Raw genomic sequence first — 22,023 nt, 5'->3', positions numbered from 1 at the left:
GCAGTTGTTTGTCAATTAACAACTCTGATGCCCAAACTATTGGCTTTGCCAATGCTTTTTATGTCATAAACTTTTACACGAGTAATTGATCACAGTGACTGAAGCTGAGGCCATGTATTTAGCGATGAACAACACAAACGTCAAAAAGTATTGGCTCGATTAAGGCTTGTTATTTCATGCATATGTTTGCTTGTCACTGGACAACTACATGTTAATGCGGTATTCAGGGATTTTAACTAATAAAAAACAGAGAATGCCTTTAATAACGATAATAACGAAAAAATATTGAATGTAAATTATATATATATATGGGGCGGGGTAAGGGGTTAAAACAGGTGGGGAGGGGGTTGTAGTGGGTTTAAAAGCATAGGGAAACAGGGTTTTGTCCCGCCCCAATTTAAAAAAAATAACAATCGATGTTTTTTTGGTGTAACGGTTTCGGTGTAAAATCATTCTCTGTAATTTAATTCGGTAAAATCACATAGAACCGTTAATGCCTGTCGTTTTGTGCACATTTGCACAAGTGCGTGGTCATAGTAACTGAACCTAACATTTTTTGTCAATTAACAACTACAGACGGCCAGGGGAGTTGCTTGGTCTGGAAAAGACCCGGGGCTAAGCTGATGTCGGAACTGTTGGGACTGGGGGCTAGCTGGTCTTTTGGCTGTAGCTCCTGAGATTCTATCCGGGGCTACAAAGATCAGGGGCTACAGCCCCCTTAGCCCCCCCCTAGCAACGCCCCTGCAGACGGCAAAACTATTTTGTTTGCCAGTGATTTTAATTCCATACTTTTGTAAGCGAGCGATTGCCTGCAGTAATTGAAGCTACAGCCATTTGTTTGGCAATGAACAACCCCAAAGGCCGAAAGATTTGGCTTGACCAACACTTCCTGTTCCACGTGATTCCTCCGAGGAATTGTAGTACTTCACGGGGAAGGGTACGGCTGTCAGGGGGGAAGCTACTTGCTCCAGTTAGACGAACAACAGTGTTTTTAGCACTTTCCGGAATGACCAGTAGGAATGTTGAGCGGGCAGGGTAAGCTGGAGGAGGGTCCAACGTTTGGCCCGTTTACATGTTGGTGTTGTGATGCTGCTCTGCTGGGCCTGGGGGAGGACGCCTTTGTATTTTTTGATTGAACTATGGCGGGGCATCCTGGGACAGACTTCTGTGAGTGATGGAGAGTGTGTTGAAGAGAATCCGCCCTCCTATGGGGAGCCAGTGAGCTTAGATATATTTTGTAATTGGTTATTTATTTATTTATAATCTTAGATATATTTAGTACTTTTTTAATGCATTTTCCCATGAGTGATGCATTGTAGTAATTGCACTTCTAATTGTATTTTATAATAAGAGGCACATTGTAAATGGAACGTTTCTATTGCATATATTTAAAAGTGTTTCAAATATAGTTCATGTCTTCTGCATGGCTTGTGCGTTTACTCCACATTATTTTCACCATAAACAAAATTGGTGAACATAACATTTGTGATAAAAATAGAAATTTTGAGCAATGGTGTTCTGAAAATCAATTTTCCCCGAGGAGATACCATTCTAAGAGAGTGGTAAATGCCAATTTTAGTTTAGGCTATTACCTATAAGCCTAAACTATTGCATTAGAGTACAGATAGGGAGAAATGGCTTATGAGGAGGGACATATAGCTTATGGGTGTTTGGTGTTTTGCCCACCCATTGACTGCCCATGCTAATCCCTATGGCCATGCACTGGTTGGCATAGGACCATGTCCACCCAGTTCCTGCCCAATCTCGCCCAAAACACCTCCTCATGAGCTCTCTTTAATCAAGCCTTACCATCAAACGTGGCGCTCGAAGTGAGAGGTAATGAGTTAATTGGAGTTGGAAACCAGCTACTTGTGTAATAAAATTGTCTTAACTAAATTGTCTTCAGCCACTCGATTTATAAGCACTCTGTGTCCTTCACTTAACTTCTGTTGCATTGACAAAGCCAACAGTTTTGGCTTGTGTATAAGGATTAGGCATTTTCTAGTCACTGTTATTAGATGCCCAGGTACTCATACCATTTTGCACCTGCTGCCATCAATGTCCAGTTAATACCACTGCCGCTATGCATGGCAAGTACCTTTCCCACGCCTACACAAAAGCAAAAACTTGTTGGCATTGTCAATGCGTGTTTAACTTCTTATAACTTTTTATACCATGCACAGATTGTTTCCAAATTGTCCTGCTTCGTCAGATCTCAAAATACCTTTGGAAAATGTCATATAGATGCTTTAAATGGGTCAAAAGGTGTAGGAAATAGAATCAGAAAGTGACTGCCTCTCATGGTCGGACATAAGGGAGACTTGGCTGGCATGGCTACGAAGTTATTTCTGAAACTGGTGCTAGGGCGCGGCAATAGGGATTATTGGCCCAGTCCGCCATTGGACAAGAGGGAGTGGTATTGCGTGACGCCAAGCAGATATAGAGCCTAGAAGAATGCGTGGGGGTAGATAATGCCATCAGCAAAAGTTTATGGATTTAAACAAAAATAAGGTTGGGTTAATGGGTACTATGTGATTTTACAGAGAAAAGAAAAGTCGATGGATTTTTTACTGAAAAAAATCCATCGAAAAAAATTACTGAATAATATATATATTTTTTTATTTGGGGTTTCTCCCAAGCACCCTGTTCTCCCTTTTTTAACCCCCACAGCCTCCACCCCACCTGTTTTAACCCCATTGCCCCATAAATATATATATATTTAATTAAGAAAACAATGTTTTTCGATGGATTTTTTCTGTTAAAAATACATCGAAAATTTGTGTTCAGTTAAATCACTGGATACCTGGTTAATGTCGTCTTCAGGATTTAGTGGAGCCTGGACCCAGAGACCACTGGGGTAGCCCCTGTCTGTATGCCCTATTGACAGGACACCGCACCCCTTTTTTCAAAGCTCTGTCAGGATTGTGGGGGCTGCCAGGCTCCGCCTTAGATCCAGTGATGCGGTCCTGGTTCTCTTTGCCATGCCTCCTGTTTGTTGGCAGGGGAGGGTGCAGGACCAGCATTGCCTGAAGCCCAGCCAGCCGGGGCTCTCTGGCATTGTGGAAGAGCCTTTGGATTACAGCAATAAAACAGGGAATTGTGTATTTATTTTCACTCTGTTTTTAGCCCTTACAATGATTTTTGGTTTTTATTTTCTGTTTGTGTGATTGTTTTATGCTGTTTGTATTGTATTGGGTTGCTAATGCGTTAAATCAAGTTTGCATCTTTTTGCATATGGTAAATATACAGTATTGTGCTTTTATTGGACCTCTTTCTTCCAGGACCAATCATTGTGACTGAATACAGGACAGGAGCACATGGGGGAACTGTTGCAACAACATTAATCCACAGTTTATAATAATGTATATTTTTTTTTTTCTCTGTTTTCTTTTTTTCTTTCTTTTATCTTGCTTTGTGTACCTTTTTGTAAAGGTTTTTATAAACCACGCACAAATTAAAAAACAAATAATGTATATATTGATCAAATGGGTTTGATGTCCTATAGAGGAATCGATGAAGCCCTGCTAGGCCACACGTTTTAAAGATAGGGGGAGTGGCTGTTGTTCTTGTGGTGGCGATGCATGGATGGATGGAGATAGAAAAGGAATGTTCCTGAGAACAAGAAGGGGCAGAGAAAGAGAGAGGAGAACACAAACATAAAAGATGCGAGGGACATATATAAATATATTTAGGGGTTTTTATAACACGCTTAATGCCCAGAGGTTTATAAGCGCATACCCGAGGATCGAACCTGTGTTGCTTGCTGTAGTTTTGCTTCCAAGGCAAGCGCTTTGCCCCTGAGCTATCAACCCAAGTAACTTTCGATTAGAATAAATCTCTCACGGCTGCTCGAAGAACACATCAGGGACATAGATCTGCATGTTCTTCTAAGGAGAACCAGAGACTGTGTGAAGGTCATTCTAAGAGTAACTTGAGATGCTGTAAGATACTGGTCCTAGGATCGGAGGTCCCAAAGCTGGAACTGAGAGACATGCCGCATCCGGGGATCCCAGAAGAACGCTAGCCTGAGGACAGATCAGTTATGCGCATAAGAAGCTAAGGGCCTGGCGGCCATTGGATGTGTAGGCAACCTGTAATTGTAATTATTTGTTTTAGAGTGCTTATACACAAGTGAAGTGCTTCAAGGCGGGAAGGGAACAAGGGAGTACAGTCGTTATTCTTAGGCCTTGAAGATTCCGAATGACGGCTCTCCAGATGTTTTGGGCTGCAACTCTATGATCCCTCGCCAATGACAATACTGGCTAAGGGTAATTGAGCTGTAGGACAAAACATCAGCAGAGCTACAGGCTGCATAACCCTTTTTCAGTTGGATCTTCTTGGAATCCTCAACGACACCAGCCTGTGGGCGCTTTAGCCGGGCCAAGAAACGGGCATCTGGCTGAGGCCACATGGAAGTGTTAGGAAGATTGTGAAAGATCTTTGCAAACACTGGAATCTTTCACTGCAAAGCTGAGTTATATGCTCATTCAAGCTCAGCCGATTCAACGCAACTCCAAAAATTCAAGAAGGATGTGAAGGGATGATGGTATGAACAGTGGCTTACCGGGACAGCGGTATGACACCTGTCTCTGACGTCGGAGCTGGATCTCCAATGTTCAAGAAGCATTTTGTGATTTCCTGGTTTTTCAAGTTTACAACGAATTCCAGAATTTCGACAGGAAAACGGAGATTTCAAATTTGACGTTGGCCAGCTTCAATGTATCCGGTTCCAGCTCGACTACTGCAATGCCATCTACCTGGCCCTGCCAGTCAGGTCCTTGCACGACGTACAGGCCAGTCAGACCCGTCCATCCAGCTTCATCTTTGGCTTCCAGTGCTCTGACCACGTCTCTCCTGCCTCTGTTGCCCAGGAAACGCGATGCCTTCAAGGTTCCCAGGCTGATTATGACCTCACAGACTTTCAGCTCTTTACTCCCTACATGCTGAACAGATGCTGAAACCATTGTATATGTATTTTGTAAATGTGAACATACAATGTTTCTATTTCATTTGAAACCAAAACACAATTTAAAAAAATGGTAAATGTGTCCTTTGTCAAGGCTTAGAAAAGCTGTGATGACCCACCTGTATTTCTAAGGGTACGCAGAGCTCTCAGGGTTCCCAAGGCCATTAGTGAGAAGTCCATCTAGTACCGTTTTTGCTTCGAATTCTGGGACTTGTAGTTTTCCTAAATTTGAAAAAGAAAAGAAAAAAAACGACAAGTCCCAGAATCAATAGGGGGTGAGGGGGTGGGGGGCGGAGAGGGGGCAGGAGTGAATGGCCTCACCCGATCGAATGCTAAACTTGAGAGCTCCGCCTAAGGCGCCTTGAAAATGATTCTCAGGTCTGGAGTACCTCACCCATCGTTTCTCTTTAACCCTTTGGCTGCCCCGCCTTCATTGCTTTGGAAGCTTCCACTAGTAGCTGATTTCAGTGCTTCCTAGGTAGGTTTAGTTAATAAATCGTTCCCTTTTGTTGGTCATTTTCTGATGGTTTCTATTTTTCTGTTTCAAGTGTGCTAATTATTCATTATCTCATCTTACAGATGGTTGGGGGATTTGGGCCCGAGGTGAGGATGAGTGGCATGCCTTGATCATGACCTTGAATATGACCTTACTAAACTTGCTGGGATCCTCTGCATGAGTCTTGGTGGGTTTTGGCATTTGCAGGAAAGAATATTCTAGTGATCATTTGCTTGATGATATTAGACCTCACCTTCTCTCTCTGGTGACCATTTGGCACTAGTGGATCTCAACTTCAGGCATCACCCGGATCCAACTGAAACTGGAGAGCAGGCATTCTGTGATCAAGAGGCTGGTAGCAGGCTGGGGGGGGGCCTTAAGAGTGCACAGAAGACGGCAGAATCTATGATGATCTCCCCCGTGAGCCTTATGCCCGCCCCAGCCGTACTTAGAGCATAAACACACATTCTGGAGCGAAGGAGAACGGACAGGGGGCGCATCAAGTGCCCCGCATGCTCCCTGCAGAACATACTTCTCTTCGTTCTGCCCCTAGCCCACCGTAAAGCTTTCTTTTGCTAACATGGGTGCTAGAGAATACATTGGGGAACTGAACAGAGTCAAACAGTTGTTACTTGAATCCACCTTGTACAATTAGAAGCACTTAGGCATATGATGGCTGCACCCAGGCATATTGTCATATGCTATCTATCCTCTATAACTGAAATAGGCTGGTGTGATTTATCCACTACAAAGAGTCTATTAATGCAATGTCATTAAAAACTGTGTGACAACATGTCCGGTGATGTCATTGGGGTCACAGGTCATGCAATGTAACTTCCTGTGATTTCATCAGACTCCAACGGCTAATGATGCCACCTCGGCTACTCTTAAGGCCGTGGTGAAAGTACTTCTGTGGTTCTGACCCAGGTCTCCCCCTTTAACATAAGAAATATTTTCCACTTTAACCAGCACATTTGAGTGATCCATTTTGGATTCAAGAAATGTCTTGTGATGTCGTTGGGGTCAAAGGTCATGTGAGGCAACTTCCTGTCATTTCATCAGACTCCAACGACTGTTGATGTCACCTCGGCTACACCCCAGGTTGTGGTGAAAATAACGTCTGTGGTTCTGACCCAGGTCTCCTCCTTTAACATAAGCCATTTTGTCCACTGTAACCAACACATTTGAGTGCTCCATTTTGGACCCAGTGTCAGTAAACAAACTAGAGTAAAAAGCTACATCGAGGAGAACTGCGTGGGATTATTAATGAGAGCTATGGATCACAAAACCAAAATTAAGAAAAGGGAACATTATAATAATCTGCCACATTAAATGTATGATTGATTTTAGAATGTTAATATCATGGTATGTGCTGAATGATTCGGCAATTAGACATGCGACTTTCATCCCACTGTAAATTACATTTACATATCAAAGTCCAAATATTGTGTCAGGCCTGTCGCGAGGCGCTAATCATTATTAAGCACCAGGCAGGCACAGTGGCGCGGCATTGAAAGGGTAATTACTTACGCCTACTTTCATAGATGGCTCTGGATTTCTCGTACAGTTCGTACGGGTCCGGTTTCCTCGGATCGAAGGCATCTGTGGAGTCCGGGAAGGAGCTCCGGTGAAGGTTGGCCGGGAAGGGAAGGCTCTGCGTCATGACCGGGGCCGATAAGCTCGTTTGCGGGCTGCCTTGGGTATCCCACCTTTCCGTCACCTGCAATGGAGAATAAGATTCAATTTATGACGCATTTTATTTTCTCAACAAAATGTCAGGACGAAGTACTTTTAAAATCATTAGGTAAGAATGATGATGGGATCTAAAGAGCTGTTTTCTCCATAGGGATTGTACAAAGTCTTAGGTCCGCTTGCTTTTTGTTGCCCCATGGGAATTGATTGCCCCAATCAAAGCCACTGAAACAAATGATGCACCCCCAATGAGACTTGGACGGATACCTGAGAATTCTTACAAGAATATCATGCCTTGAAGCCAATCAGCGTGCATATATTTCCTCTGAATGTTATGATTGGCTGCTTTTTTAACAGGAGGCATTTAGTGACAGGGGTCTTAGGGTATTAGGTCTTTGCATCAAATTCTTTTCCATCAAATTTTTTTGCATCAAGTATTTTGTAACGAAAAAATATGCATTGAATACATATTTTTGAATGGTAAAGGCTTTTTTTGGGGTGGGTTTTAAAGGGTAAAAAACGGAGGTTTGGGTGGGGGACCCCCGGACCCCCCCAAAAAAAAAATCATTTAAAAACAAATTTGATGCAAATTTTTTCGTTGCAAAAAATTGATGGAAAAGACCCTCGATGCAAAGAATTCGATGGAAAGACCATAAACCGGTTCTTGGATGCATTAAGTAATTTTTACAAATATGTCTTTCAATCACAGGTACACACCTTTCTAGTTCAATAAATAATGGATATTCTTTATTTTAACCCAACTTTACACTAATGTAATGGGGCGCCAGAACATTCTCGTGCAAGTGGAACAGACAAGCTGGTAAATCCCACGTCCAATAATGGAAATAGTAAAGGTCAAGGGCAAAGTTTGCTTTATTAACAATCCACATAAAACAGGGACAGCAATACGCACTCAAGTCTTAAAAGCTCTCTGATTCTGCAATACGAAACCTCAGGTTTTAACCACGAAATACGTCATAATCGGTTTCACATCACAAACTTGGTTACAAAATCCCACGGGGTCGAGGGATTGGTTACAGGAATTGTCTACATATGTAATGTACAGGGGATAGTTTACTCATTGGACGTAACTATCTGATGGCTTCACCTAAGGCCATCCCTAAATTGATAAAGGTAAGAAAGACATCATCTTAGCAACAGGTAATTGGCTAATGCAACAGTTTCAGTATGGCATCATTTTGTGAGTTGATTGGTTGGCATTGGTTTTAGCAACCTTGAGAACTTCACAGGTTATCAACATATGAGCAAAAATAGTGGGAGGGGGAGCGATATCAACAAACTATTTCTTCCAATTAAATAAACCACCATCACTTATTTCCTAGGCCACAGGAACGTGGCCTTGTCTGGCATCTCTGTTCTGAGGATGGGTGGGGAGTGAAGGCAGGTTGCTATCTGTGTCTGGATTTAATGAATAGACTTTCTCTTCCAGTTATAAGTCATGTGCGAGGAGACCACATTTGAATTTTTCGGCCTCAACTTTTACCATGATTTTAGCTCATATGAATGCAGGTGTTATTACTCTCTTTGGCCACTGGAGAACTGCCAGAGCCATTCCTAGTGCAGTATTAAGCTTCTAATAAATGGGTACCTGGCTTTCAAAGGCTGATTGTTCTCTACTTAATCCAAGAGAAATATGTCTTACGCCTTGGACATTATCTTCTGTTCTTTTTGGAGCCATGTAGACCTTCCTTATTTACACTGTAACCTTGCAAGAGGGCCGCAGAGTCATTGTCTGGCCTACATGGATCTGTATTTCAGCCAATTAAGCAGGTCAACTCTCCCTGCAGCTTCAAGGCTTCTTCGAGAATTCCCATTCACTCTAACGTGGCTTCACCATCCATTTTATTCAAGATGGCCACTTGGTACTGTTGCATTTCTACTTTTACCAATCTAAATATGTATATCGTTCGTGTTGCGTTTCAGCGTATATATATTGATTGTTATGTTCTTCATGTCTATATGGTGCAGGTACTATTCTTCATGTCTAAATGCATGTTTCACCTAATGTACGTGTTTTTTCATGGTGAGTGCATATCTGCTTATGTCTATTGTACTCTTGTGTGTCATTTCAGTAGTGAGGTCACTTTCTCTCGTCATCTTCAGTTACAGCATTTTCATGTATTCTTGAGTTTGTTGGTTTATTTCTTCTTCTATTGTTCCAGGATAAGGTCAGTAGGGTTGCCTTAGTGCATAGCGTTTCTCCTACTTGCGGTATAGAGGTGGAGGAGGGCAGACACCATGAATGACGTACTCTTCTCGCTTTGCCGATGGACGTTATGGAGGCGGAGGACGGGCGGACATCATGAATGACTAATTCATTGGCCTCTCGACGCTAACTCTTCTCTTGATTTAAGATGGGTGACTGTAACAAAGGATCACGATTGGAGACCATCTATAGTTGGAACTGTGGGTAGGCGTGTTGGGCCAAGGGCCACAAGCACAGTGTGAATGCCAGCCTGACCGCATACCACATACCATGCCCGCTGAGCATTGTGGGCCTGTTTATGCAGCATGAGGCATGACTGAAGGCTATGATCTGGGTACAGTTCAACTACTGTACTTCCACTGCTGTAGGTCACACCCAGAGAGCAATGAAGGTGTTTATGTGCTTGGGGCATGACTTTGAACCCTGCCCAGTGGGAACAGTGCCCACTGTGTCTAGGGCATGTCCGGTGTTCACTGGGCAGTGGTTTAAGCCATGCCCAAGGAGCACATTAGGTTTTGTTTCGGTGAATGTTGCATGCCTGAAATCATGCCCAGTGGGCACTGTGGGTTTGTTCACTCTGCCCAAGGCATGCCCACAGGTCACGTTTACTAACTGATTGTGGCACTGTCAGGTGCCCGGGACGTTGACCAAGGTGCAAATTGGGGCACAGAGATGGTATTCTTTAAGGGCAATGACGCAAGGCCAAAGATCATGCCAAAGAGAGTCTCCTGGGTATGTTGTGTCTCATTCAGGTACCCAGAGCAACGGTGTGGGCCAATGTACTGGTTCTGGTTGGCAATACTGTACTTCAGTACTGTAGCTGCATGACTAGTAGACATGTTGAGCACACAAGAGTCGTTTTCTTCCTGGAGGCTTCCAGATGGAGTCTCTTGTGATGTGGAATCCAGTATCCTGACAACTTTACTAGGTTGCCCTTGAGTGTGACTGGGTAGAGACTGGAATTACCCTTTAGGGTCATTTTTCTAATGTGATTTCCATCCAGGAGCTCACAAAATAGTGTGTGGGGCTACTAACATAGTTGTGTGTCTGCCTTTCCCTTGGGATACACAGCCCCTGAGTTTGCTGGGAGTATGCCTGCCAGGTTTTGTGTGTGTTGGTTTGCACTGATTGGCTGGCTAGCAAATGCTTGAATGGTTTGGCATAAAAGCTGACCCTCTGCACCAACAACTCTGGTGTCAATTGACTGAACTGAGGACAACCATGGAGAGTCTGCGCCCGCATCTTTTGGGCTCCTGAAATCCCCACTGTGGAGTCCGCCTCTCTCCCAGCCACCTTGAAACTTGAGGAAAACCATTTCCGGTTCTGGAAGGACCTCAAGACCTTCCTCTTTGACTCTGCCTTTGCCCCCTTGTCCCCTGTTGATCTGTTTCTTCTCTTGGCATCATGCACCTGGCCACCCCCTATCTCTCGGGCCCAGGTACCTGCTCACCCTGCCACCCTCCTGCACTGCCTCTAAGGCCTCCCCCTGCACTGGGGTTCTGTATCTGTACCAATACAGTCCCACTCCCACTTTTCTTCTGCACTTATCAGATATACCTTATCTGACTAACTTTCACCTGCCACTTGTGGGCCGCACTACCATGGTTTATTGCCCTTATTTATTTATTCATTTAAATGTCACTGGGCCTAGTAAGATCGCTGTTTTTTTTTGTTCTCCCTTGTTCCCCTCCCTTTTGCCCGGTCGCACTCTGAAACACTTGTGTACGAGCGCGATATAAATAAAATATCATTTCATTTCACATTTCCCAACCAGAAGGCACTGTGTCCAGTGCTTTTTTCCATTGATCCATCAAGGGGATCCGGATCTATTCTCCAGAAAGAGTCTTTGCTTTGGCTTGTGTTGCTTGAACTCCAAAACAAAGCTCCTCATCCATCGGACTCGTTGTTAAATGACTCATCTGTGTAATGGGAGACTGCCGCCAGTTTCTCCCGGCATGCGTCCTGCTGCATTTTCTTTGAAGTGTGGCCGGAGACCCCTAACTAGGGTCATTATTGCTCAATTGTTACTGTCAAGCTCCTGAGTTATAGTTCCATCCCATGCACATCCTCAGGATGTTCTTCAGACCTTAGTTTGGCTCTTCGTTCCACTCCATTCCTCTGGGTTAGGGTCTTCTATTGGGACTCTACCTAAGCGGACACAGGGATCCAACCTGTGTTGCTCCGTGTCGTCTTGCTTCCAAGGCGAGCACGATGCCCCTGAGCTATCCTCCCGAGACATTATGCTGGAGGTAAATCCCCCACTCCAGGGCCAAACTCATAGTATGGTGGAGTGGGAAAAGTGGCAGTGATTCCGTTGCTGCCCATTTTTTCTGCACCGCCAGACTCGTAATGAGCCCCAAATTGTCTTCACTTCCTCATTTACATCCCCTGCTTGGGATCCCCTGACTCATCTGTGTGGACTGTTTCATTCTTCGATAGCTGTAGGGCTACCCGGCTGAGCCAGGACTGAACTTCACCCTTCCCTACTGTTGACGTCACTACACACCTCTGCCGTCTCCCATCCTGGAAAGTGCTAAGTTGAAACCCTGTTTCTGGGTTACCTCTGGTGGGTATTCCTATCCTTCTGGAGTACTTCCTTGGGTCTGAACTGCTTGCGGGGCACTGTGTGCAAAGCTCAATTATTTCTATGGGCCAATAGAGATAACATTAGGACTTGTGGGTAATTGTATTTCTGAGGCATGTGTGCCTCCTGAAAAGTCCACTTCTGTGATTTTCTTTGAACGTTCAAAGGTCCTCTGAGAGCACTTTGTATATTTAGTGTTATTTCCTATGCACAGATTTTTTTTCAGAATATATGTTTACAGATATATTGTGCCTCATTACGATAGTGGCGGTAGCTATGTCGCTAAAACAGGCACAGCTGCCACGGTATCATTTTCTTTCCGGCGGCCATGAATGGGCAATTACCGGGTCATTACGGCCCTGCCCGACCCAGTAATTGCCCGTACCTGGGCACCGGAAAAAAATGCTCCCCATTCCCATTGAAGACCCATAGAGCTCAATGGGAATGGGGACGGCGGAAATACCGGCGCCATTCTTGAATGGTGCCGGTTCATCCGACATGCTCTGCTTGCGGGTGCTGGTATGCCCAACAGGCCCGACATGGCGGGCGGGAAGGCACCCGCGAGCAGAACTCGTAGTTTGCCGGTCCGGTAACAACAGTACCGGTAGCTTACTGGTACCGTTGTTACCGGACCAGCAAACCTATAATGAGGGCCATTGTGCGGTCTGTCCCTTACTGTGTTATAACCTTAAACCAGCTCATATTTTAAGGCGGGGTTTCTTTACTTTTCTGGACATTCTACCACATGGAAAACCAGGAACACCGACCTACAATCTCATATTTTTTTCCCGCAGTCTCGGGAGGATAGCTCAGGGGCAACGTACTCGCCTTGGAAGCAAGACGACACAAAGCACCACAGGTTCGATCCTCGGGTCCGCGCTTAGAAACCTCTGGGTATTAAGCGTGTTATAAATAATTTATCAAATCATAACTGTCGGCACAGGCCTCGTACTATCAAACTCTGGATTCCTTTTCCGAAAATCCTTTTATTAATTCTTAATAAAGTCTGATAACTGATGCCTGGATGTAGACATGGCTGCACCTTTTTCTAATAATATGAAAACAAAAACAACTACAGGATTCCTATATGGCTGACTGTATCGGGCGACAATGTAAAATGAGTGCTTAAAGATTGCCATGTTCAATTGCAGCCACTAGAGAAAAAAGTAGAGCACTGGGGCAGAGGCTCAAACCATCCTCCCAGGGCTGCTCCTTTTGCTTTCAAAGTCCCTCTCTTTGGTTACTGGCTAAAATGTAAAATGTTATTGTGTGCAAATGTCGATATCATCATTATGATTTTGTTCCCATTGTAGGCAAGATGCACTCCATTTTAGGTCATAACAGCTCACATATGAAAAAGAAAGTTGTGGTGCTATTATCTCAAAACTAGCTTTCACCAATGCTCTTTTTGCTGAAGCTTGAGTCTCCAATCCTCTACAATACCAATGATTTGGGTACCCAGTCAATTTGCTGAAGCAAATTTCAGAGTGGTACATTTCATCGCAACCAAAATGCTGAAAAATGTAGAAAATATCAAATAAATATATATATAGGGTAGATGGGTAAGGGTATAAAATGGGTCGGGATGGGGTTGGGGTGGTGTTATAACGATTGAAAATCAGGGGGAAACGGCGGGGGCAAATAAAAAAAATAATAATAACAATTAGCAATTTTTTTCGGTATTTTGGTTGCAGCGAAATGTACCACTCTGAAATTTGTTTCAGTAATATCACATATAACCATCATTTGGTTATTTAATTTTTTTTAAATTTATAAAGCGCTCACATAGCCCGCAGGCATCGAGGCGCTGTTACAAGAATTGTTTGTTTTTCTTAGTTGCGTAATTTTTTTTTTTTTTGTCTTAGTTACGTATTTATAACGCGCTTAAACACCCATAGGTTTCTAAGTGCGGACCCAGAGCTCGAACCTGTGTTGCTTCGTGTCGTCTTGCTTCCAAGACGCGCACGCTGCCGCTGAGCTATCCTCCCGGGTTATGAAACAAATACAATTGTATATGAACTTAAACACAGCACCATGCATCAGGCTACCTACTGGGATTTGCACCACACCGCAGGACCAAAGATAATGTGACATGCTGAGTATGGCTAAAATCTTGCTTAAAGCCAGTGTGGTTTGCCTCTAGCAGCACAGCGCGGGGGCAGTGGAGAGGTGCAGTTAATTTCTTTTGGATGTGTATCAGTGATGGGTAAAAAATAAATAAATGTGTAAGAGGCTCCACTCCGAGGTTCAGGGTATCGTATGGGGGCAAAGGCTAAATTACACATGTTGATGACAGTTTCTATAGTTACCCCACTCTACCCGCCCCTGTTATTCAAAACTGTACTTTGAACAGTGTATTTCTTAACAGAATATTTAACGTTGGGATATGAATTACATATAAAACATATTTGAATGTGAGAGTGTTCGTAATATTATTTATATGGTCTATTTACATGCATATATTTTTCTTTGGTGTTTATGAATGTTTTGATCATTTCAAATATATATATGCACTTTAATGCTTGACACAATGCACTTTGTATAGTTGCAATTGTTAGGAAAGATTTCGTGATTGTGGGTAATTTTCCTTCCATGTGGCAACCCCTAAACTTTTTGCTGTTGTTTTCACCATGATCTAGACTTTGCCAGAGAAGTGCAGCCTTCTGCCGCACTCCTCTGGGCTTTCGCTCCATTCTTACGGGGAAACTGACATGCCCTTAAGACAGTCAGTACCGGGAAATGCTGTTTTCCGTAGTTTCTTTATCATGTTGCGGCTTTCGTGCAACATGACACAAGAGGGCACTGTAAGCTAAGTTACCGCTCTCTTGGGTCTCTAGCCTTCTACAGACCCAAGATACTCTTTTTGGATTGTAACTGATCGGTGCAAGTGAATCACGGACGGGAATGGTGGCAGCGATCGTTTCTTGTGTTTTTGAGCTCCTTTTGGCGTTTTAAGCACGTTTCTCGCGCTTAGCCCAAAATGGTGGCCTGGCTCCCAAAATGGCCAGACCACGAGGCTCCTTTGTCCTGTCCGCTGACCGTCTTGCCCCCTTCACCTTCCCCAGGTCGAGCCGACCCGGGGCCTTCCTTATTTGGGCATGTACTTTCCCGCGAAACACAGATGCTTTCGCGGGCTTCTATAGGCCTTGTGTGTGCCTCCAGGATGTGGGCTGGGATGTCTGGTCCCAATACACATCCTGGGTGCCAGAGAGTCTAGGGTGGTGTGATTGCCTGGGACCACCGTGGTCCGTGATAGGTCCACGTATGGTGTGAGTGTTGATGAGCAGATCTCCCATTGGGTCCCCTCTGTTTTGGCGCGAAGGGAACCGTGGATAAGAGGGGGCTGGAAACGCCACTACCATGTCGATCTCCTGAGTTCTCACGAACGAAGGAATACAGGAGCCAAGTATCCTGCAACCACGAGGCTGAATCCAGGAATCGCCGGTGACCCGCTGAAGGACTGCTCCTCCGCACTGCTGTCGCCTTGTGAAACCCTTTTTACCTCTGATCGAACCAGAAGGCCTGTACTGGTACTTCGACCCTTGGAATTGCGGGAACAGCTATTCTCGGCATCTTCACCATCTCCTGCACGTAAGCCTTCGGAAGTGCCTCTGGGCCATCCAGCAGACTGACCAGCCTACACAGGAGTCTTGCTCTGTAACCGCCGCCAGGTTGTGTTGTATTTCGAGTCCTTATCACTCTCAAACGATTCGTACACTTGGCATTCCCAGGTCTGAAGTGAGTAGTGTACATTTGGCTGAGATACACACGGCCGCTCCGTTGCCCTGCTGTGGTAACAAACTGTGCGGGTTCACTTTGTTTGGGACATCTTTTACTCAACTCTGCTGCTGCAGAATCTACACGACGACGAGACGTCCCCTGCTCCCCTGAACCTGCCAGCGACTGAAACTGATGCGGAGAAGCCTGGGTCTGCTTGCATCGGGGACCGGTGAGTAGCATAGCTAGGAACTGGTCGCCCTCCTGCAGGAGCCCATAGCTTTTCCCCACTGTGTCAAAACAGCACGCCTTTCCGTACTCGCGCTCTGCTTCTGCCCACAGTGGAGGCTGCGCTTGAGTCGCGGAACTCTGTTCTTCTTCATTTGTGCACTAACTGAACTGCCTGATTCCCTCGAAGAGACTTCCCTTTTTGCCCGTTGGCACCAGCGTGTGCAGGTACTTTTGAGCACAAGGCTCCACTCTTCGTAGGGCTCGGACTTCCTTTTAGTTAGGTGCCTCTGAAGGCGGACTGAGTCTAATCATTATTTCGCACTGCCTGTTTTCCTCCCCTTCTCGGTGGACTACACATTTCGTGCATCTAACGCTTTAGACTCGTTTGTATTTGTATATATATTGTATTGGTTTGGTATGTGTTGATTTACTAGAGTTGTATTGTGATTTCTCTCTACGGTCATTGTTTTAAAGGCCTTGGAATAAATGTGTATATATTTTTAATATAACACCTGTTTGGAGTAGTTTGTAAGTGTCCTTGCTTTGTGTGCTCATTGCGGGCTTTCAGTCACCCTCACCCCTCTTGAGACCTAGCCTTGACCGCCGCGATCGCTACCCTGATTGGTCTGGCTTGTCCAGAGGTTACCCTGTTCCAAGTAATTAGGTTGGCCTTCTGAACTTCTGCGCCGCCAGGACAGAGTTCAGAAATCCGTCTTAACAGCAATAATAAAGGTGAATCAGCAAAATAGGTTGTCCTCCTCTTGCAATGAATTGAAATGCATCAAATTGATTCCGGACGCACCTCAAGACCTTCCTCTTTGTTTCTGCCTTCTCTGTTGCTCTCCTCTGCTGATTTCCTGTCTGATACTACACTGGTCACCTGGCTACCCTCTGATTTCAGGCCCGGTTCCCTGCCCACCCAGTTGCATAGCTGCACTGCCTCCCGGCAACCCTTGCACTTGGGTCTGTATCTGTAACCCTACAGTCCCCCCTACCTGCACTTTTGGACAACTACTGTCTGCACTTACCCTTGCACCTGCCACCTGCTGGCCGCACTTCTTGTTATTGTTTTGATCCCATGTACAGCACTGCCCGCTCCCGTTTCCCCTGCCACTTTTCTCCTCCCCCCATCCCCCTGCACTTGCACGATCTCATTGTCACTTGCCCTAGGAAGATCGTTGTCTCTGTCCTCCCTCTGTTCTCCCTTCCTTGCCTCATCACGCCTTGAAACACATGTGTATAGGCGCATTACAAATGTCATATCATACCATATCATATCATATTGTGTGACCTATGTATTTATTTTGAAATAGTCCGCACTGATCTGTTCAAAACCAAACTAAAAGACTACCTCCTCACCTATGAGTTACCCTTTTAACCTACCACACATCTGCCTACTGGCTAACATTTTTCCCTTTCCTCTTAACTGCCATTGTCCCTCACTTCCTCTGCCTCCACTCTAGCACTTCATCCATCGTGGTCACATGCCTAACACAGCTGGCCGTACCGCCAACCTGCACTGAAAAATGTCTAATGTTGATTGCCCTTAATCTATGTAAGTCCACCCATGTATTGTCCCCGGTGACTGTTCCATTTACTCCCCTCCACAGACTGGTCAGACTGTCACTCGAACTCCCCCCATTATGGGAAGCTCACTGCTTTCCGTCAAATCGGATTTCTTATCTATTGTACATTCTTTTGTGATCAAAAGAGCATTGTTCCTTCCTGCATATAAATAAATAAATAATATTTGCCCGTTGAGTATAATGATTACTTTGCTCAAAGCAACTGAGCCAGGTGACCGAACAGTAACCTACTGATACCCAAACTGACATCTGTAATGGAAGAAAAGAAATGTGCCCTTCTCTCAACCAAAAGCAATTGTGCAGCGTGTCCCTGGATACAGCGGGCCCGACGGCACGGAGCAGACTCATCCTGTCTCTCAAGCACCACTTGAAATTCAAGTAGGAACTGAAGATCATACTTTTCAACCAAGCTGTCTCGACGTAACAAACAGTATCAACAATTGGGTGTGTAGAAACGATGCAAGGAATCATAACTAACTCGCAATGCAGCCCAGCACTCCAGTCAGCTCTGACGCACTCGATCTGCGGAGTTGTGTGATCTTTCCTCAGCCAGGCTAACAACCTCTGCAGGTATAGAATGCAACTACCTGGTTGGCTGTGAAACTGATCCGTCTCCATAACCTCCAAGACCTGCCACTTTCACTCTTCTTGTTTCTTTCACACCATGGGATCTGAGGCGGCTTCACGGTTGTAAGCCTGTTGAAATAGGCCCTTGCTGAGGCACTGCCTGATGTCGTCGTGGAGTGTACCAACCATGCCTGAGACTAATAATCAAAGGAAACACTGGATGCAACGTTAGGATGTCACGACGTGTAGATACCCTGAGTTTCTATAGAATGGGCTGCTTCAGAGGATGCGACATTCAGGAGATTTGGAAGATTCCTACATTATCTCACCACTCCGGAGAAGGACAGCTCCTGCAGAATTCAAAGCTTGGGAGACACGGGCAGTGCTTCAGGATTGTGTAGCTCCTCGGATATCGACGGCTCCTGCAGAATTCAAAGCTTGGGAGACAGAGGCGTTGCTAGAGGGGGGCTGACGGGGCTATAGCCCCAGGTCATTTGGTTGTAGCCACGGATAGAAGCTCAGGTGTTACAACCAAAAGGCTTTGGCTAGCCCCGAATCCTGCAAGTCCCGACATTAGCGTAGCCCCTGATCTTTTCCAGACCTAGCAACACCTCTGTTGGGAGACATGGGCAGTGGCTTCAGGATTGTGTAGCTCCTTGGATATTGACGCCTCCAGCAGAATTCAAAGCGTGGGATACACGGGCAGTGCCTTCAGGATTGTATAGCTCCTCTGATATCGACGGCTCCATCAGAATTCAAAGCTTGGGAGACACAGCAGTGCCTTCCGCATGGTATAGCTCCTCTGATATCGACGGCTCCGGCAGAATTCAAAGCTTGGGAGACACGGGCAGTTTATGCAGGATTCCACATACATAAGTGTTAAAAAGAAGAGGATATCGCACTAAGTCTAGGGTGACACCACCAGTTTGATGCAGCATTGCCGAGGTGAAGCCACCTAGTAGAGATTGCTGTCCTCTGCCTGAGGGGCGGGAATGGACCCAGCTCAGTGCAATTCCACATATTTCCATAAGGTTATCCGGGTGATTTATCAAACCGCTGTGGCCCCCACTGTCACATTTGGCTTGCAAATTCAACAGAAGACGAGTAGCAGGGTGGCTCCAATATCAAAGGGGCAGTAGTTTTTCCCTGGCATCCATAATAGTGGTTCCATTGCCCCTGTGTGTGTGGAAACCAGACTGGGAATCTTTAAGAAGATAATTGCCTCTCAGGTGATCCTGTATTGGAGATGTGACTTGACTTCAGGTTCACTGTTCTTATCTGCAAAGAGCCGAATGGAAATAGACTGATAATGTCCTGGATGGCCAGGGTCCAGAGTCATTCTTTTAAAAATGTAAGCGTGAGTACATGATTCAGAGCATAGGGAAAATGCCTGTTAGCAAGCAGGTGTTAATCAGTAGGGTGAGGTCTTGGGTTAGTCTTCCCAATTTCTCTCTGAATAAGGCAGCAGGTAGGAGGTCAGTTTGGGAGCCTTCTTGTTGTATTTGTATTTTATTATATTTTATATATCCCCTTTAACCAAAGCACTTTACGTAGAACAATAGCGGTACATTAAAATCTGCAGTAGATATCAGTGTTCATGGTCAACCACTAACAATCAAACAGATGACAGGAGCAGATGAGTTTTTAAGGAAGAACGGAACAGAGAGTAGGAGGTAATGGAGCAAAGAGATAGAGGAAGAAGGTTCCAGTGGAGAGGAGCATGAAGTTGAAAGGAGCGAAAGCAGGATTGAGCACAGGGGGGACGAGGAGCATTAAGTCGAAAAAGACCGGCAGAACGGAGAGAACGAGAAGGAGAATAGAATGAGAGGAAAGATGCAAGATAGTCAGGGGCAAGATCGTAGAGAGATTTGAAGACTAGACAAAGAAAATTGTATTTGAGCTGAGAGTGAAAAGGAAGCCATCCAAGTGAGGCAAGAGAAGAAGAGATTGAGTCCCGATAGGAAAGAAGACAAAGTGAACAAATGGAAGAGTGATACATTGATTTAAGAGGAGCAAGATGTGAACAGGGAAGGCTAAAGAATAAAACAGAACAGTAAAAGAGTCGGGGAAAAAACGAGCGAAGATACAAGAAGCTTTGTGGCGTGAAATGTAAGAAATTGACAAATTTTACGTATGTTATAGAGGTGAAATCGACAAGCACGCGAGGGGAGAGAGAGCCAACAAATTACTCATGTGCTTTTGGAAGACTTTTGATGGCAATATGATGGGCAAAGGAAAGATTAGAGTTAAAATAAAGACCAAGATTGCGCGCAGTGAGAGAGATGGGGAGATTAGAGGGAGGAAAATAAATAGAAGGAGGAGGAAGAGGGGATGGGAGAATATTGGTGGTAAAGAATAGAACTTCAGTCTTTCCAGCACTTAAAGTAAGAAAGTGAGAGGTCATCCAGGATTTAATAGCAGTGAGGCAAGATAAGAGTGTGATGAATATCGGGTGTAAAAGATGAGAAGGAGAGAAAGAGCTCGGTATCCTCCGCATAGAAGTGGTGCGATACTTCAAAAGCTGACATAATAGGAGCAAGAAAAGAGGTGTACGAAGACAATAGAAAAGGACCAAGGACTGACCCAAGGTACTCTTCCATGATCTGATGTGAAGGTCAGGCAGTAATGAGTTGCAGAAGTCTTTGAAGTGTTAGGTGTCTTGAATGTTCCCTAGTTTGCTATTGAGTCACACAGCTCCCGAGAAGAAACAGGAAGGACCTCTTTAGAAGCATTTGCTTTAGATCTTTCTAGATCTTGAATTATTCTTGACCACTACATCTAGCTTCTTAGGTTTATAGGGCATAGTGATGCTTGCATGATACTAGAATTGTTTTCTTTGAGATTTTGCCGTGTTGATTTGCAAGGTTGTGATCTTCATCTGATTTTCCCAATTTCTACTTTAGTCTGCATCCTTGACATTTACAACTAAATAAGAGATCAAAACTATTTTTGGTTTGTTATGCTTTTTAAGAGTGGAAGTATGCACTGTTTGTAGGGCTACTGTATCTAAAAAAAGCAAATTCCAGTTTGCATAGGGTGACTGATTTGTATCATTATTTTCATTATGACAGTATTTATTGAACGCAGACATAGCTTCGGGAAGCAACAGATCGATTTGCAAGTCATGGGGGAAAAGTACAGGATGAGGGACGCAGATTGCAAGGATCCATTGTTACGCTCACCTGACTCCCACGGAGGCGCTGGCCTGGTTCGCGCTGCTGTGACCTCTTCTAAGGGGATGTGCAGGGTTCGGAAGACGGACTGGACCGGGCCTCCAAATCTGGCTTGTCTGTCTCGCAGAAGTATCCTTCTGTAGGCGAAAATAGGGGATTAACTGTCTGCGGAGTAATGCAATCGGCCTCCCACTTTCCCCTCTTACCCTCCTTGAAACCCTTCTGTGATTTCTCGTAGCGTCTCACCTTAGGGTCTGGAAGGACGAGCTCTCCATCCTGCTTCTGATGCAGGGGCGCGTTGGTATCCAGTTACTTCACTGGATTTTCGGATTGGTGAGAACCAAACTTGCTTGGCTTCCAGGTAAGTTTTTTTGATAAGAGGTTCCCCTTGTGTCCATGCATTAATGTACTAATGCTAGTGTCTTTTTCCCCATAGGGGCCGGGGTACGGAATGCCGGGGAACAGGCACCGACCCGAGATGAGAGGTGAAATCCTTGTAGAAATCAGGTAAGTCTTTAATGAGCGTTTTTTGGTAATGTCTTTTCATTCGCTCATTAACGCTGATGTCTCTTTTTCCCCTTAGGGGCCGGGTTCCGGAAATGCCAGGATGCGGCGCGGACCCGAAATGAAGAGGGAATGAATCAACAGGTAAGTCTTAACATGGAGATTTAGCTTTCCTTATTCCCTTCTCTTTCTCACCTTTTGTTCTGGTGTTTTTCTCCCTAGGCGCTGGGGCGTGACTGCGAATCCGGATGATCGCTGCTGAACATGGAGGCGCCCTGTA

The 22,023-nt window shown here is 45.0% G+C and overlaps 1 protein-coding gene across 10 annotated transcripts in view; it reads right to left on the bottom strand.

The window, feature by feature from the left end:
* The window catches only part of MAGI2 (membrane associated guanylate kinase, WW and PDZ domain containing 2), a 3,248,720-nt gene that overhangs the window by 625,291 nt on the left and 2,601,406 nt on the right, over nucleotides 1–22,023 (bottom strand). For 8 of the 10 annotated variants that reach the window (XM_069628034.1, XM_069628038.1, XM_069628036.1 and 5 more), the window contains one exon: nucleotides 6,993–7,182. In XM_069628034.1, coding sequence (XP_069484135.1) covers nucleotides 6,993–7,182 — 190 coding nt within the window. The remainder of the gene's footprint in view (nucleotides 1–6,992; nucleotides 7,183–22,023) is intronic. The other 2 variants (XM_069628030.1, XM_069628032.1) reach the window with 1 other exon arrangement.

This window comes from Ambystoma mexicanum, chromosome 12 (genome assembly GCF_040938575.1).
Source record: "Ambystoma mexicanum isolate Mex_15411 chromosome 12, UKY_AmexF1_1, whole genome shotgun sequence".
Lineage (NCBI taxonomy): Eukaryota > Metazoa > Chordata > Amphibia > Caudata > Ambystomatidae > Ambystoma > Ambystoma mexicanum.
The sequence above is the reverse complement of the archived record's forward strand: the minus strand, read 5'-3'. Positions and strand labels throughout refer to the sequence as shown.